The sequence below is a fragment of the Manacus vitellinus genome, unplaced genomic scaffold, assembly GCF_001715985.3.
Source record: "Manacus vitellinus isolate BGI_N305 unplaced genomic scaffold, ASM171598v3 scaffold_51_pilon, whole genome shotgun sequence".
NCBI classification, from domain to species: Eukaryota; Metazoa; Chordata; class Aves; order Passeriformes; family Pipridae; genus Manacus; species Manacus vitellinus.
In genome coordinates, this window is record NW_021940620.1 from 5,290,540 (window position 1) to 5,306,542 (window position 16,003).

The 16,003-nt window shown below is 57.3% G+C and overlaps 1 protein-coding gene across 1 annotated transcript; it reads left to right on the forward strand.

Annotated features, from left to right (window-relative positions):
- Positions 1-819: 819 nt before the first annotated feature.
- NDST1 (N-deacetylase and N-sulfotransferase 1) lies at positions 820-10,609 on the forward strand. Its single transcript, XM_029962982.1, has 14 exons — positions 820-1,723; positions 2,251-2,733; positions 2,961-3,048; positions 3,279-3,433; positions 4,541-4,726; positions 5,037-5,165; positions 5,328-5,510; positions 5,864-5,960; positions 6,114-6,237; positions 6,389-6,563; positions 6,776-6,946; positions 7,812-7,921; positions 8,698-8,800; positions 8,920-10,609. The coding sequence occupies exons 1-14, from the start codon at positions 1,214-1,216 to the stop codon at positions 9,037-9,039; spliced, it is 2,634 nt and encodes an 877-aa protein (XP_029818842.1). The 5' UTR covers positions 820-1,213; the 3' UTR covers positions 9,040-10,609.
- The last annotated feature ends 5,394 nt before the right edge of the window (positions 10,610-16,003 follow it).

Sequence of the window (16,003 nt, forward strand, 5' to 3'; positions counted from 1 at the left end):
CAAGCCCCAGCCTGTAATCCACAGTACCGCTCAGCTGGCCATGTTTAATCCTGTTAGGAGCCTGGCTGGTGTTGGTTGGGAGGGTGCTCAGCCGTGGTGCTGGCGGGGCACAGGGAGCTCTCCCTGGGAGGAGCAGGGACTTGTACCCTTGTCCCCAACACTGGTGGTGAGTTTGGGGCAGGGCTGCGAGCCACCATGCCAGCACTATTTTTTCCTTAAAACACACCGGCTGCATCAGTGTCGCCTGGGCAGCTCCACCTCCCAGCAAGCAGTGCCATCCCTTTTCTTTTTTCAAATGCGCCTTTCACAGGGAGGGGAAAAATATTCCCAAGGTCTCTTTGGCTCCATGTGGATGTTCCTGTGTGCCCCTCTCAGTGACCTTGTCTGACGGCTCCTGGCTTGGCCTTGAGCCGCCCATCTGGCCGGCAGCCTGTGTCCCTCCCTGCCAGTCAGGGTGGGCCATGAGAGGCTCAGACCACCCCCAACATTCTCCTTGACACAGCCTGGCTCCCACTGGGCAACCAGGAGTGGGGCTGCTGCTCCAGCTGCTTGAGGTGACAGGGACTCACAAGGGGCTGAGGGCTCCCCTCCATAGCACCTGGTGATGCTGCTGCACTCCAGGCTCACCCCACGGGATCGCTGTCGGGATCCCAGGCCACGCGTGCGCGCTGTGCTCCCGCCCCATCCCCAGCGCCGTCGGGAGCTCACGGCGTTCCTGTGGCAAGCCCTGGCACGCCAGCCGGGGCTGTTGTGCTGGTAGAAATAACATCAGCAGCGTTGGTCCTGTTGCTGCCCTCTCATCCCACCTCTGTCTTGCAGGGCACCGTGTGGAGCCGGGGAACCAGGGAGCTGCCATGGCCACATTCCCACCACGTTCCGCACCCAGGCCGCCCGCCACCCCCTCGCCCTGCTGAGGCCATGGAGCTGCTGCTGCCACCACTGCCATCACCACAGGAATTTCGGCTCAGCAAGGGGACTCTCGGTGCCTCTGCCATGGTGACATGAAGCTGACAGCGAGGGACGCCCGACTGCTGGAGGGGAGAGAGCCTGCACAGGCGGCCTGCTAGTATTTTAATTTATTAGTAGTACTCAATTTTATTTTGTCTAATTTTGTTTTGGTTGGTTGGTTGCTTGCTTCTTCCCCTCCCCGGGGCTCGTGAGGGGAGGGGACGGGCAGGGGAGAGGGGCCCCACCTTGCCCAGCAGATGCAAGGATGACTGTGCTGGCCAGGGCCCGGCGGGGTATCTGGCAGCTCTCTCCGCAGGTGGTGTTGCTCCTGCTCTTTGCCTTCTGCCTGCTCAGTGTTTTCATCTCTGCATATTATTTATATGGGTGGAAAAGGGGCTTGGAGCCCTCTGGGGACGTGGCAGGGCCGGACTGTGACGAGCCCAAGGTCGCCCCTTCCCGCTTGCTGCCGCTGAAGACCGTCAAGGTGGTCGACTCCTCCCGCACAGACCCTTTGGTGCTGGTCTTTGTGGAGAGCCTCTACTCCCAGCTGGGCCAGGAGATCGTGGCCATTTTGGAGTCGAGTCGCTTCAAATACAGGACAGAGATTGCCCCGGGGAAGGGGGACATGCCCACACTGACTGACAAGGACCGGGGACGCTTTGCGCTCATCATCTATGAGAACGTCCTCAAGTATGTCAACCTGGATGCCTGGAACCGGGAGCTGCTGGACAAGTACTGTGTGGAGTACGGTGTGGGCATCATCGGCTTCTTCAAGGTAAGGGGGTACTAAGGGGGGAACTAAGACCCCAGTGCCAGGCCAGATGTGAGCAGGGAGGCTCTGGGATCCTGCTGCCCCACAGGGACTTTGCCTTCTCCATGCTTTCTTTAGGCAGCCTGAGTTGGTGTGGAGCTGGGCTGCAACCTGGCGTGGGGCATAGGCTTCTAGCAGGTGGCACTATCTTAGCCCTCTCTCTGTGGAGGGGATGTGTGGCCTCTGGGTGTTTTGGGGGTAAAAACACACTTCTGGGATCAGTCCAGTTGCTTTTAGCATCCCTGTTTCCCAGGAGTGACCCTTGCTGGGGTCCGCCAAAAGCACGAGCAGATATTTCGCTCAGCAGCAGGATTGAGTGTGTGAAAGGGACAAGGGCACCCCATGCTCCAGAGAGGAAAAGGGGACCTAGCACCTGGATGTCCAGGGGTGATGAGCCGCTTCCTCTGTTGCTATGGCTGTTGGTGTCCCCAGTGAGCCCCTGCCTTGTGCCCAGCGTCCCATTTCCTCTAGCCCCCATTTTCCTCATGCAGGCCAACGAGAACAGCCTGCTCAGTGCCCAGCTGAAGGGCTTCCCCCTCTTCCTCCACTCCAACCTGGCGCTGAAGGACTGCAGCATCAACCCCAAGTCACCGCTGCTCTACATCACGCGCCCCAGCGAGGTGGAGAAGGGTGTGCTCCCTGGGGAGGACTGGACCGTCTTCCAGTCCAACCACTCCACCTACGAGCCAGTCCTCCTGGCCAAGACCAAGTCAGCCGAGTCCATCCCGCACATGAGCGTGGACGCCGCGCTGCACACCACCGTGATGCAGGACCTGGGCCTCCACGACGGCATCCAGAGGGTGCTGTTTGGCAACAACCTCAACTTCTGGCTGCACAAGTTGGTGTTTGTGGACTCTGTCTCCTTCCTGACGGGCAAGAGGCTTTCCCTGCCCCTCGACCGCTACATCCTGGTGGACATTGATGACATCTTTGTGGGCAAGGAGGGCACGCGCATGAAAGTGGAAGATGTCAAGGTGCGGCTGTGCTGTCCTGGCTGGGTGGGCAAGGGGTGTATGGGGCTGGACACTTGTGCTTGCTCAGGGATGCACCAGAGATGAGCTTTCCTGTCCCCAGAGCATCCCCCCGTTCTCCTGGGAGCCCCTCTGCAAAGCTCTCATGGACACGGGTCCTCGCCCTGGTGTGGGAGCCATCCCTGAGGCCACATGCTGAGGACACCTTGCTTTCCCTCCCCTTCTCCCAGGCGCTGTTTGACACACAGAATGAGCTGCGCACCCACATCCCAAACTTCACCTTCAACCTGGGATACTCAGGGAAATTCTTCCACACAGGTGAGGAGGGCGAGGGCATCACTTTGCCTGTGGTCGCTGCACCACTGGTGTTGAGGCACCAGTTGGTGCTCAAAGAGGCTGATGCTGGGGCTGCAGGAAGGTCCTCAGGCATCCGACCCTGTTCTCCCACCACCTGCACCAAAAGTCACTGAGAGAGCCTCCCCCTCCTCAGCCCTGGCTGCTCACATGCTCTCCATGCTCCGTGGTGACAGCAGGTGTCGTGTCCACAGGTACCGATGCCGAGGATGAAGGTGATGACCTGTTGCTGTCCTATGTGAAGGAGTTCTGGTGGTTCCCCCACATGTGGAGCCACATGCAGCCTCACCTCTTCCACAACCAGTCGGTTCTCGCCGAGCAGATGACCTTAAACAAGAAATTCGCTGTCGTGAGTAAGATGCCACTGGTGGGGATGTTTGTGGTGGGGGGAGGAGAGGAGAAGGGGAGCAGAGAGGATTCCCAGGGGATGATCTCTGCTTACTGGAATAAAGGGACCTGGTGACATTAAGTCATGTCCCCCACATTGCAGCTGGGTGGGTAAATCCAATTACACAATAGTACCTGGAGCAAAAGGATTTATCTGCACCAGCCAACTTGCTGCTTTGGCAGTGAGCTGCCCCAGTGCCTGTTCAAGGGAAGACTCTGTCTCTGCATTGCAACTGTGCCCACCTGGCCCAGCACCGTGGGGGTACAGAGGTCCAGTCCAGGGGGATGCTCAGCCTGGCACCATGTGATGTTGTGCTGAGTGATAATGTAGGATCCTGGGGCGGTAGCTGTTCCGGGAGGCTTCAGCTGATGGAAACTCCCTCTGCAGGCCAAGCTGTTGGGGACATGTTTGGTTTAGAAAGGCAGCCTCTGCCCTTCAGCTTGCTTAGGGGTTGTTTGTCCTCTTCGGCTGTCCTTTGTGTGGCCCCGCAGAAACCAGCACTGACACCAGATTGTGCTCTGACTGACCCACAGCTGTCTTGAATCCAAGCGAGTAAAGCCAGACTCAGTAATAATGATTGCATCCTATGGCCTAAGAGAGGGATCTTCAGACTAATTTGAATTCATTGCCTGATAATTAGATGTGCTTAATTAGAGAGACACCAGATCACCCCTACTTGGGACAGGCAATTGTCCAGCTCAGAATTTCCAGGCTGTTTTAAATTTCCTGATATAAACCAATTTACAGTCCTGTATAGCTGTATCTCCTTGTTCTTCACAGAAAAGCTTTGCTGCTGCTGTTCTGTGGGTGACAGCAGAAGACAGGGATGAGGAGGATCTGAGTGAAGCCAGGAGTGGGTGTCCACCCAGCATGTCTGCTCCTGGGCTCCCTTTCATGGAGACAGCCAGGCTTAGGAGAGGATGCACACCCCTTCCCTGGTTGCTCTCCAGAAGCACAACTTAGACAATTTGTAGCTGGGAATGGGCAGTCCCTTGCAGAGAGATTAGTTTGGGATGTTGTGATTTTGGGGTGTCCACAGTCACGCAGTCCCCACTCCCTTCTCTGCAGGAGCATGGCATCCCCACTGACATGGGGTACGCCGTGGCCCCGCACCACTCGGGGGTGTACCCCGTGCACGTGCAGCTGTACGAGGCGTGGAAGCAGGTTTGGTCAATCAAAGTGACGAGCACGGAGGAGTATCCACACCTGAAACCTGCTCGCTATCGCCGCGGCTTCATCCACAACGGCATCATGGTGAGTGGCCAGGCTTTGTCTCTGGTGCTTCTCTCTTCTTGTCCCCCCAGCAAGACCCAGAACCTCAGCAGGTGGTTCGATTCGAGGGGGCTGTGCCCTCTGCTCATCCTGCATGGGAGAGGCTCGTGTGAGGACAATTTTTGGCTTTTCCCTCTGTCCACAATCTCCCTTCTGTTGTGTGGGTTCAAGTTGAGGCTGGTGAGGGGCAATGGAATTGGTCCTGACCTCCAGGGGGTTAAGGACTCCCGTTTTGTTGGGAAGAGAAAGGGACCCAGCTCTGGAAGCCATCCATATGTTTTTCCTGCCCCAGGTACTCCCCCGGCAAACCTGCGGCCTCTTCACACACACGATCTTCTACAATGAATACCCCGGTGGCTCCAGTGAGCTGGACAAAATCATCAACGGGGGTGAACTGTTCCTGACTGTGCTCCTCAACCCTGTGAGTACTGCCCAGGGACAGAGGGACAGGCGTCTTGCAGAGCTATCCCAGCGCTGCTATGGGAGAAGTCCCCGGTGTCCTCAGCCAGGGTCAGAACTGTTTGCATGGGATGGCTGCTGGGTGAGGCTCTGCTGAACCCCTGCTCTGTCCTCTCTGCTTCAGATCAGCATCTTCATGACCCATCTGTCCAACTACGGCAACGACCGCCTTGGTTTGTACACCTTCAAGCACCTGGTCCGCTTCCTCAACTCCTGGACCAACCTGAAGCTGCAGACGTTGCCACCTGTGCAGCTGGCACAGAAATACTTCCAGATCTTTTCTGAAGAGAAGGACCCGCTGTGGCAGGTACCCCCTATGCCTTGAGTAGGTGGAGTGGCCCTGTTTGTTGTGCTGAGCGAGGGAAGTGTGATATACCCGCACTCTGAGCAGGAGCTTGGACTAAATGACTGCCTCAGGTAGTTTCCAACCTGGATTTCCCTCTGATTCCCTGGGTAAGCAGTGGATTTTCCCCTCTCTTTGTTTCTGTGGGCAGTGCCAGGAAGGAGTTTGCCCTGTAGACCTGGAGATGAGCCTGGTCTTTGTCCTGCCTGTTGAGCAGTGTGGCCTCCCCATGTGTCTGCTCAGGCTGGAGGGGCTGAGCAGAGGTGTGCAGTCCCATCCAGGCTGCCCTCTCTCTGATCCTTCCCCCCGTGTTGCAGGATCCCTGTGAAGACAAACGGCACAAAGACATTTGGTCCAAAGAGAAGACCTGTGACCGATTCCCAAAGCTTCTCATCATCGGGCCTCAAAAAACAGGTGCTTCCCTTCACCTTTGGTGCCATGAGCATTCCAAGAGGCTTGACAGAACTCCCCACCCCCCCAAATAGCTTCTCTCTGCCCTCCTGCCCTGAAGCAGAGCTTGGAGGGAGGTTTGGCCCAAATCAGCTCCTGCTTTCTGTCTGTCTGAAGGAACAACCGCCCTTTATCTCTTCCTGGGAATGCACCCGGACCTGAGCAGCAACTATCCCAGCTCGGAGACCTTTGAGGAGATACAGTTCTTCAATGGACACAACTATCACAAGGGCATTGACTGGTGGGTCTCTGTGCTGTGGGGACTGAGTGGGGCAGGAATGGGAGCAGTGGTGGTGTGGGGTTTCCCATCTGATTGTCTGAGATGTCACCTGTGAGGGGGTGCTGGGCATATCTCGTGACCATGTGCCTACCTCACACTGTGCCTCCCCCAGGTACATGGAGTTCTTCCCCATCCCCTCCAACACCACTTCTGACTTTTACTTTGAGAAAAGTGCCAACTACTTTGACTCTGAAGTGGCTCCCCGGCGAGCTGCAGCCCTGCTGTCCAAGGCCAAAGTTATCACCATCCTTATCAACCCTGCAGATCGAGCCTACTCCTGGTATCAGGTGAGCCTCTGCCTCTCCTCTGGATTGAGCAGTCCCATGGGGCAGTGGGCAAGGAGTTTGATTTGGGATGTGAGGTGACAGTTGATGCCACACTGTTGGCTGAATGTGATGCATGAGGACACGTCCTGGGGGTCTGGGAGCCGCTGCACCTCACAGGGAGCCCAGGATTGGGGCTACCCCAGGAACAAACCTACCTTGCTCCTGCCTGACAGCACCAGCGAGCTCACGACGACCCGATTGCCCTGAAATACACCTTCCATGAGGTGATCACGGCTGGGCCCGAGGCTGCTCCGAAGCTCCGGACCCTGCAGAACCGCTGCCTGGTGCCGGGCTGGTACGCCACCCACATCGAGCGCTGGCTGAACAGCTACCATGCCAACCAGGTAGGGATGGGAGCACCCCAATCCTACAGTGGCAGCACCTGGGGAGACCCCTCACCCAAGCAAGGATGTGGGGGCAAAAGAGATTGGATCCAAGGCCCACTGTGGGGGTGCTTCCATGGGAGCTGCTTTTCTTATACCCTGAAAACCTTGGAGGGAAGAGTGAAAGTACTTGGAAGGAGGGGCAGTGGGGAGATACTGTGCAAAAGGGAGCCCTTGCAGTGTGAGGCTGGTGATGGACAACGCACAAAGATGTCCTTGTGCAGGGTTGAAAGATGTCCTGTCACAGCAGGGTTGAAAGGGAGCTTGGAGGGCTGTGGGTGGCTCTGCAGCGTCACCCAACACTTGGCTGCACGCTTGTCCACAGACTCTCCCGGGGCTGCCTTGTCTGGTGTCACCACAGCATCGAACAGGACAAAAATAGCAGGTGAAGCTGCCCATGGTTTGAGCTGCCTGCAGGCAAAATAGGAGCTGGATGCCAACCCTGCTGTGACCCACACAGTGCAGCGCTGCTGGGGTGTACGGGATCAATCCCTGAATGATTTTTCCACTGTCGATTAACCTTATAAAGTCTATTAGTTGCCTGCTGCTGGCATAATTGCTGTGTTGCAATCCTGTCTGGCTGTGGGTTGGGCAGCCTTGAGCCAAAGCTCTAATGTTGTCCTGGATGGGTCCTAGCCCTGACTTTTAGTTGCATTTCATTTTCCACCATCCAGTGTAAGGGAACAGCAGGGCACGCTGGCATTCAGCAGGGGCCCCTGTGCAGGCTGGTGGCAGATTTGACTCCGAGCTGGCTGAGGGTATGGTGCCCCAGGAAAGCAAGGCTGGGAGCCAGCAGCACCTCACTACCCTTCCTTGCTCCTTCCAGATCCTGGTGCTGGACGGCAAGCTGCTCCGAACGGAACCCGCCAAAGTGATGGAGACGGTCCAGAAATTCCTCGGCGTGACCAACTTCGTCGATTACCACAAGACCCTTGCGTGAGTCCTTCCCCGAACTTCTTCCTCCACCCTGACATTGCTCCCATGCAGTGGGTTACCCTGGGGACACTCAGCAGTGTCCCAAAGCAGCCCCCAGTCCTGGGGCTCTCCATAGAGCTGCTGCTGGTTTTGATGAGGCCAGGCTTTCCCCTGAGGCTCAGACAGACACCACAGTGGAGTCACTCTAGACAGCCCAAGAGCAGCTCTGGGCTTCTGGAGTGCATTTGTGGCACAGGTGATGGTGTTGAGTCCTGGCACCCCACCTCCTCGTGAAGGCACGAGAGCAGCTCTTGCTGCTGGCCATGTGGCAACTCCACAAGTGTCACCCTGCTCTGAGCCTTCCAGGCGTTAAACCCTACTGTGGGAAGCAGGAGGCTCCAGAGCTCCTAGAAAAATAATAATTTACCTCTGAAAATAATAGTGTACCTCTGCCAGGGCTTAGTTATGAGGCCACTCTGAATCTTCACCCAGATGCCGTGGGGCACTTGAGGGCATCCAAGGACAAAGGTGCCACAGAAAATAGTAATTAAACCCCCCCATGCCCCCTCAGCAGGGTGGTGTGGTGGTGAATGAGCCTTAGTGGGCTGCTTATTGCATAGCTGCAGAGGGAACCTGTTGTGCTAGGGGGGTGATGTCAGCTGTGCTGTGGATTCCAGAGGTGGAGAAGTGCCCTGTGCAGGGCTGGGCAGCAGCAGGGCTTCCTGGGCAGGGTGGTTGCCTGCTGAAGGTGTGGGGGGGGAGGGCAAGAGGGCTGAGGCAGAGCTCTGACTTTGCAGGTTTGACCCAAAGAAAGGATTCTGGTGTCAGCTTCTGGATGGAGGAAAAACGAAATGCTTGGGAAAGAGCAAAGGGAGGAAGTACCCCGAGATGGATTCGGATGTGAGTATGCAGAAAGTGTCCTGGGATGGTCCTGAGCCAGGCTGGGGGCTGGGGGCTGTGCCAGGCAAGTGGGCTTGGGGCTGGTCCCCCTGACCCTCCTCTTTGTTCTCCCATTGCAGTCGCGCGCCTTCCTGCGGGACTATTACAGGGACCATAACATAGAGCTCTCCAAGCTCCTGTACAAAATGGGGCAGACATTGCCCACCTGGCTGCGGGAGGAGCTGCAGAGCACCAGGTAGCTGCTGCCTGCTGCCCCCCCAGCAATACCTGAGCAGGGCTGACCCCTGCTCCGGCGTGACCTTCTCAGCAATACCCAGCCGTGGCCTTGGAGGGGACCTCCAGGAGTGTACAGCATCTCCAGAGGCTTGGAGGGGACCCCCAGGAGCATATGGCTGCACCAGAAGCTTGGAGGGGACCCCCAGGAGGCTACGTCTGCCCAAGCAGCAGTCCAACTCTGCAGTCCCTGTGCTGTCACCTCTCCGCCTGACCCACACCTGTGTTTTCTTTCATTTTATTTTTCCTTTTTAATTTCTGGCCCCTTGCTGCCCTGTTCTGACATAGAGAAGTGGCACAAATTCCCCCTTTCTCTGCCCAAAACAGGCTCCAACTGCTCTGAGCCTGAGGGCAGCAGCAGAGCTGTCCCTCACCTCTTGGTTTGAGGGCAGAGCAGCCATTCTGGGTGCACTGGTGGTGACTTTGCTGAGCTGGAGCAGAGTGATGGAGCTGGTGGAGACCCAAATCAGAGAGGAACCCAGTCCTGCTCCTGCCGTCAGCCCCACGGCAGGAAACAGAAGAGTTTGCAGGATTCCCCCAACACCTACTTGGAAATGCTGCAAACCAGGTGGATTTTTATTTCAAAGACTCAGGCACGATTTCTTTTGTCATCTCTATTCATTTTCAAGCTCCTCAGCCTCTGGCTCCCCCTTCATGGGCAGCATGGTGGGAGTGCAGCCTAGCAGGAGAAGGGTCCAGTGTGCTGCTCTGGGCATACTGGTTCCAGTATGCTGGTCCCAGTATGCTCCTGACCCCCAAGCCCACCCTGCAATCTTGTACACACGTGGTGTTTCCTGTGGTAAAGCCGAGTGGTGCCCGGCATCCCCCAGCATGGAGGAGAGCCTGGGGACAGAACATCGGGATAACAGCAATCAGAAGGATTCTGAGAACTTCAAACCTCTTGAATATTAAAAAACAAAAGTATTTTAATAATGTTGGGGCTTAGGGGGGCGGGGGGAAGGGTTCGTTTGGTTCCCGTTTTGCAGGGGGGGGGTTGTTTTTCTTCAGTGCCAGAATTTGTACCTAAACCCCGAGGGTTTCACGTGGTCTCTTTGGTTGTTACACGTGACATGGACAAAGGTCAGTGGGGAAACGGGACAGTTTCCCAGTGGGAGACACGTCTTTATACCAGTGGTGCCGTACAGAGCTACAGCCTCGCTCTGCTCTCCCACGCCTTGGGATTCGCTGGCAGAGGAGACTGAGCCATCACGGGTTTACCGGGATAAGGGCCCAGATTTCCCCTTGGATGGAGCTGCTTCACAGGATGCAGGATGGCAGCGGTTCCTGACAGAGGGGGTGCAGTGCCCAGGATGCTGCCCTTGCCTCCTGAGCGGGGCCAGGGCACCATGGGTGACAGAGGGGCCCTGCTGGCAGTGGAGTTCCCAGCCAGTTGTTTCAGCAGGAGCCCCTGTAGCCTTAGGGGGCTGTGGGGGGGCTGCACCTCCTGCTGCCTCTCTGTGGGGCTGCGCTGGGAGAGGCTCCCAGGCACTGGTGTAAAGTCCTGTTGAACCAACTGCTAATAAAGGGGGAGCTCTGGTTTTACTTGCTGGTTGTTGCCTGTGTCTCTCCTCAGTGGCATGATCCAGTCCTGTCCCTGGGGGTCCTGGCTGCCTTTGGGCCCATCTTTGGGGGATTTTGAGAAGGGGGTGTGTGGGAGCAGCCCTCCATGCACGAGGTGGCAGCAGCTGTCTAGTCCTGGATCCATCCACGCTGCACAGCGCCCACAGCCTCCTGTTCCCGGGACAGCATCCAGCTCCGACTGCGTTAGCACTGGGGCAGGGGTTTGGGGGGCTGGGGGAGCCCTGCTTACCTTCTCCCCCCTGCCCCATTATCCAGTCCCTGCCTGCCTGAGCCTGCCCGCCCGTCTGCTCCCTCCCCACCGCCTTCCGCTGCCCGGCCCCTGCGAAGTGCTGGAGGAAACGAAGACAGAGCCTAATTAATCCCAGCCGGGTTTGTTTGAACCTGTCGGAGTGACAAACGATGTGCGGAGCCGCCGGATGGAGGAGGGGGCTGCAGGGGGAGAGCCGGGGGCTGCCGGCTCCGTGGAGCTGCCTGCCCGGACCAGGAGGCTGTTAATTCCTGGCCATGCTGGAGTAAGGCCAGGCCACTCACCCACCTCGGTTCCCTTCCCGGTGTCCCCAAGCCCAGGAGGGAGCAGTGGGGCTGTGCCTGGGGCTGGCCCCCAGCACCATCGTCCCCGTCCAGCTCGGCTGATGTGCAAGGAAACCCCCGTCTTGTCCCTGGGCTGCCCCAGGTGGGTCCAGCTGCTGCCCAGCTTAGCCCTGAGTTAATTGCTTGTTAATTAACAGGGCCAGGAGCACAGCTCAGCCCTATTCCATGGCCGTGGGGTGCCTGATAGGATGATGAGGTCTCTGCCCTCCCACAGCTACAGGAAAGCCATGGGGGAGGATCCATCCCCCTTGCTTGTCGCCCGCCTTGGCACCAGTAATGTTTTCTAGCTTCTGCCAAAAATGTGCAAAGTTGGTAAAATCTGGGCTGGGCAAGGGCCAGGGGCTGGGCAGCTGTGGCCAGCAGGGCCCCAGGGGCAGCGGGACCCCAAAGTATCCCTGCTCAGGGCTCAAACCCTCTGTGCCCCTGCACTGCTCCCCGCTGTGGCCAGGGGCTGCTGGGGCTCTCCCTGCTACAGCCTTTTCCTTCAGCCTCTGACTGGAGATCCCACAGCAGCCCCTGCCCAGCTCTGAGCCTCCGAGGGGTAAATGGGCCAGTGGGTGGGAATCAGCAGCCTCTTGGGGTCCCGGAGGGCACAGGGCTGAGCCAAGGCTGCTCCAAGCCCTCTCGGCCCCAGCCTGCAGACAGGACCATGGTGGTTATGGTGAGGGCTGACTATCCAGCCCACAAGCTGCTGCAGCGTTGGGTCCATCCCCAATGGCAGCTTTCTGCACCTTGATTCATCCTGCAGCATGCCCTGACATGTCCTGTATCCTCATCCAGACACATCCCAAATCCATGCTCCAACACGTCCTGCATCCTCCTGGCTGTTGGGGATGTGCTGGTGAATCCCTCCTGGAAATGGCTGCAAGAGGGATGTGGACCCCAGAAGTGCCTGGGCTGCTCTTTGCATGGGGTCAGGCAATGCTGGGCTGGCAGAAGGGATGTGACCAGATGTCACAAATATTTCATGCCAGGACAGGACCGTGAATGCAGAGATGGCTTTGCCTTCCTCCACAGCCCTTTGCTCCAAGCTGGGGCCTTCCTCCTGGGGGATGTTGTCATGGGGGGGGGCTGTTGACACACAGGGACCCCTGTGGATGGGGAAGTGGCAGAGGTGCTGCTGGTGGGGCTCTGGCTGCAGTCAGGCTTGTGCTGGGATGATGGGACCCTCATGGAAGGTCAGATTTAAGGCATTCAAAAGCCTCCTGAGACCCCATGCGGTGTCACCAACAGTGCTGTGTGCTGGGAGGTGACCACAGCTGTGCCCCTGCCAGAGGGCCCTGTCCCTTTGCATCACCCCTACAGCAGCTGGGACATGCCCTTGGCTCTGCAGCCCTGACACTGCTGCAGCCTTGTCGTGGGACCTGTGACTGGAGGGGGATGATGCACTGTCACCCCCCTAGACAGTGCAAGTCAGCAAGTCCTTGAATAAGAGCCATGCAACATATTTCTTCTAATGCCTCTCATGATCTTGAAGTGACATATTTACACTTTGTGATAAAATAATGCTAACTCCTGGTGTCTGTAAAAGGTCAGTGTATTTCTGTTACATGTTCATCTACCCTACAAAGCTGATAGAAATGTTTTTGTAGGAGATCTACATTTTCCTGTAAAGATTTATAGCTCTTGTTTCAAAGATACAAATGTATAGAATATCTCCTATACATGCAAAGACATTTATATATAAGGTATTTACAGCGCCTAAGACTGTAAACACAAATCACCCATTTAAATGTCACAGCCCAAATCAGAAAATGCTGGGGATGCAAAATAGACTCGAAATGTCAAAGGACAGATGACGAAAAGATGTTTCTTCCATCTGGGAAAATTCTTAAAACCAGTTTCCATTAATCCCATCTTTCCGGTGCCTGTAGTTAACCCAGTTCTGTGAGTGGTATTTTTTCAGAGATGTGGTGATGGGCAGCTTGACACCTCCAGCCCTGCAAAGGTCCTGGGCTGGTGCCCCTCCTTAGCATCCCCCTCATCCCAGCCCCACAGGCCCCCTCTCTCCCCACCTGCCATCCCCCCATCCTGTATCCCACTGCCCTTCCCGCAAGGCGCCTTTGTCCCTTCCCGCGCCGTTTGTTATTAAAACCAGGTGCCCCTCCTTAGCATCCCCCTCATCCCAGCCCCACAGGCCCCCTCTCTCCCCACCTGCCATCCCCCCATCTTGTATCCCACTGCCCTTCCCGCAAGGCGCCTTTGTCCCTTCCCGCGCCGTTTGTTATTAAAACCAGGTGTTGGAGCGGCTCCAAGGCCGGGGGGGAGCTGGGGCTGCTTCCCAGGGGTCTGGGGGCAGAGAAGCAGCAGGTTGTCCCCCCACAGAGGGGTCACAGGGGGTCAGCACTGAAGGGGTGTCCCAATGTCTTCTGGCTCCTGATGGAAGTGCTGACGGCTGGCAAAGCCAGAACCAGGCGGGTTTTGCCAGAGTGGAAAAAGATATGGGCTGATAAGGTGGATCTGGTTTAATAATGCAGGGGCCAGCTGGGAGGCAGGCAGGGCGAGGCTGGGTCAGGAGGCTGAATGTGAGGAAGGGCCGTGGGGGCATGCTGAGCCCTGAAGAAAAGTGAAGGCAGATGCTAAACAAGGTTCCAGGCTCTGAGGTGTGCACAGGGTGACAAGATGCGTGTGGCTCTGGCTGTCCTGGTAATATTTCCTTGAGTAAACTCAGCTTCTGGCTGGCAAAGCTCATGCTGGTACCAGCACATTCCCACTGCTGAGGGGTGGCACTGCCATGGAGGTACAACACAGCCCACATAACCTGTAGTTCTCAACCATCTAAATACTTTTCCTCCTCTTTTTAAGCCCTGTAGGGACTGAGTGCTGTGTGTTTGCTGGTGCTTTCAGGATGCTGCTTGCCTCTCCCCTGCCCACTGGTGAGATGCTGCCTTCCCCAAAGACCTTGTCTCTGCCCAGACCTGCTGGAGCATCCCCAGTGAGTCTCTGTCCTTGTTCCTCCCTGGGACAGCCTCTGCAGCTCCTTTGCAGGGCACTTGGGGAGTGAGAGAGGAGCAACTCAGGAGCCAGGGCTGTTGGAGGGGCTGTCCAACTCCAGGCACAGAGCAGGGAAATGTTAAAGGGTTCCCACTGCTGCACATCTGGGTTGAGTTTCATCGCCAGAGCCTTCCCGCACACTATGGGGGTTGGTTCTGTCGGAGCCCCTGGGGCTTGGAGAGCTGTGCCGTGGGTCCCAGCCCCAGGGCAGGCAGGGAAGGGTGCTCAGGGATGTTCTTCCCCCTTGCACGGGGGCTCAGCGTGGTGGAGAGCCCATCTCAGCCCAGCCCTGCTGACCACCCAGGCGTGCGGGGATCGCTGCCACCACCCCCAGAACCCTCCTCCTCCTTGTCCGTCCCTGCCACCTCCATTCCCCCACCCTCACTGGGGTGTGCTGGGATGCTTTCCCCTCACATCCCTTCCATGCAGCACATCAGTTATATCCTCCCCAGCCCCATGTCCCACAGGGCTAGTGTTGCTGGGATTGCAGTAGGAGGGGATGTGGAGGTGAGCAGCGAGCTGGACCCCCAGTCCAGGCTGCCACCAGGGTCTCTTCCCTGGGCCACACACATCCACATGGATATTTATACAGAGTGGGAGCAGAGCATCCAGCCCTGCGTGGCCATGTGCCTCCCCATGCACACCCCCCCAAGCCATACAGACCCAACACGAATCAAAAGCCTTGGAATGAGCCAGAATAAATATTTTACGGTAAATTACCAAGGCTAATAATTATAAAAATCTGTACATATAAACCTGGAGCCAGGGAAAGATTTCCAAGCAGATGGTGACCACATGAGTGATGGTCCTCCCAGTGCCCCAGCTGGGCTGATGGACCCCCCTGCTCATGGGGAGCAGCCCAGGTGTAGGGATGGGGTGGTCTGAGGGTGAATGTTCTCCCTGGATCTGGTGCTGAGGTTGCTGGGGGGACCTGTGAAGCCCCATGGAAGGGCTGGAGGCAGAATTTCTCCCAACTCCCAATTTCTCCCCAGCGATTGATGCTGGGGTTTGGGAAGGGGACAGCATGGGGAGGGGAGGCTCAGCTGCCTGTGGGGTGGGCTTGTTTTACCCATTTGACCACTCAGAGATGACTTTTGTGGTGCAGCCAACCCGGACAGCAGGATCCAGATCTGCCCACTGCCCCCAGCTCTGCTGGGATGGGACAGCCCCTGGGGGGTTGTCGCAGATTTGGCCGCGGGCTCGGAGCTGGATGAGGAGCGTGCTGGGCGAGCATCCCCATCCCCGCCCAACAGGGACCGCAGCCCAGGGAGGGGACCGGGCAGAGGGGGCGGGAAGCTCTTTCTGTTTCTTTTCCTCCTTTCTCCTCCTCCTCGCATTAGTTAGGATAAGCAGAGAGAGAATGGGGACATGCATCCCCCTGGCATCTCCCAGCCCTTTCTCTCTCCTTGCAGACCCTGCTGTGACTGTCCCCAGCACGGCTCTCCACAGCCCTTCTCCATCCCTCTTGCACTGCCTTGACCCTGTCTCTCTCTGAAGCAGTTGGAAAAAGAGGAGATTTGAGCAGCCGAAATCCACTCATTGCTCCCCCCTACCCCCAACCTTTTCCCCTCCCTCCCTCCCCTGATTCAGAGAAAAGAATTGCCTGGATTCCAGGTCAGGACCCGGCTCTCCCTTGCTCAGCTCCTGCGGGCCGATGACTCAGTCGTTGTCGGCGGGATCTGTGGCTCCGTCTCCATCCCCGCTTGGCTCCGCTCCCGCCCGGCACCGCTTCACCAACAATGGTGTTGGCCTTGAGTGAGCGGA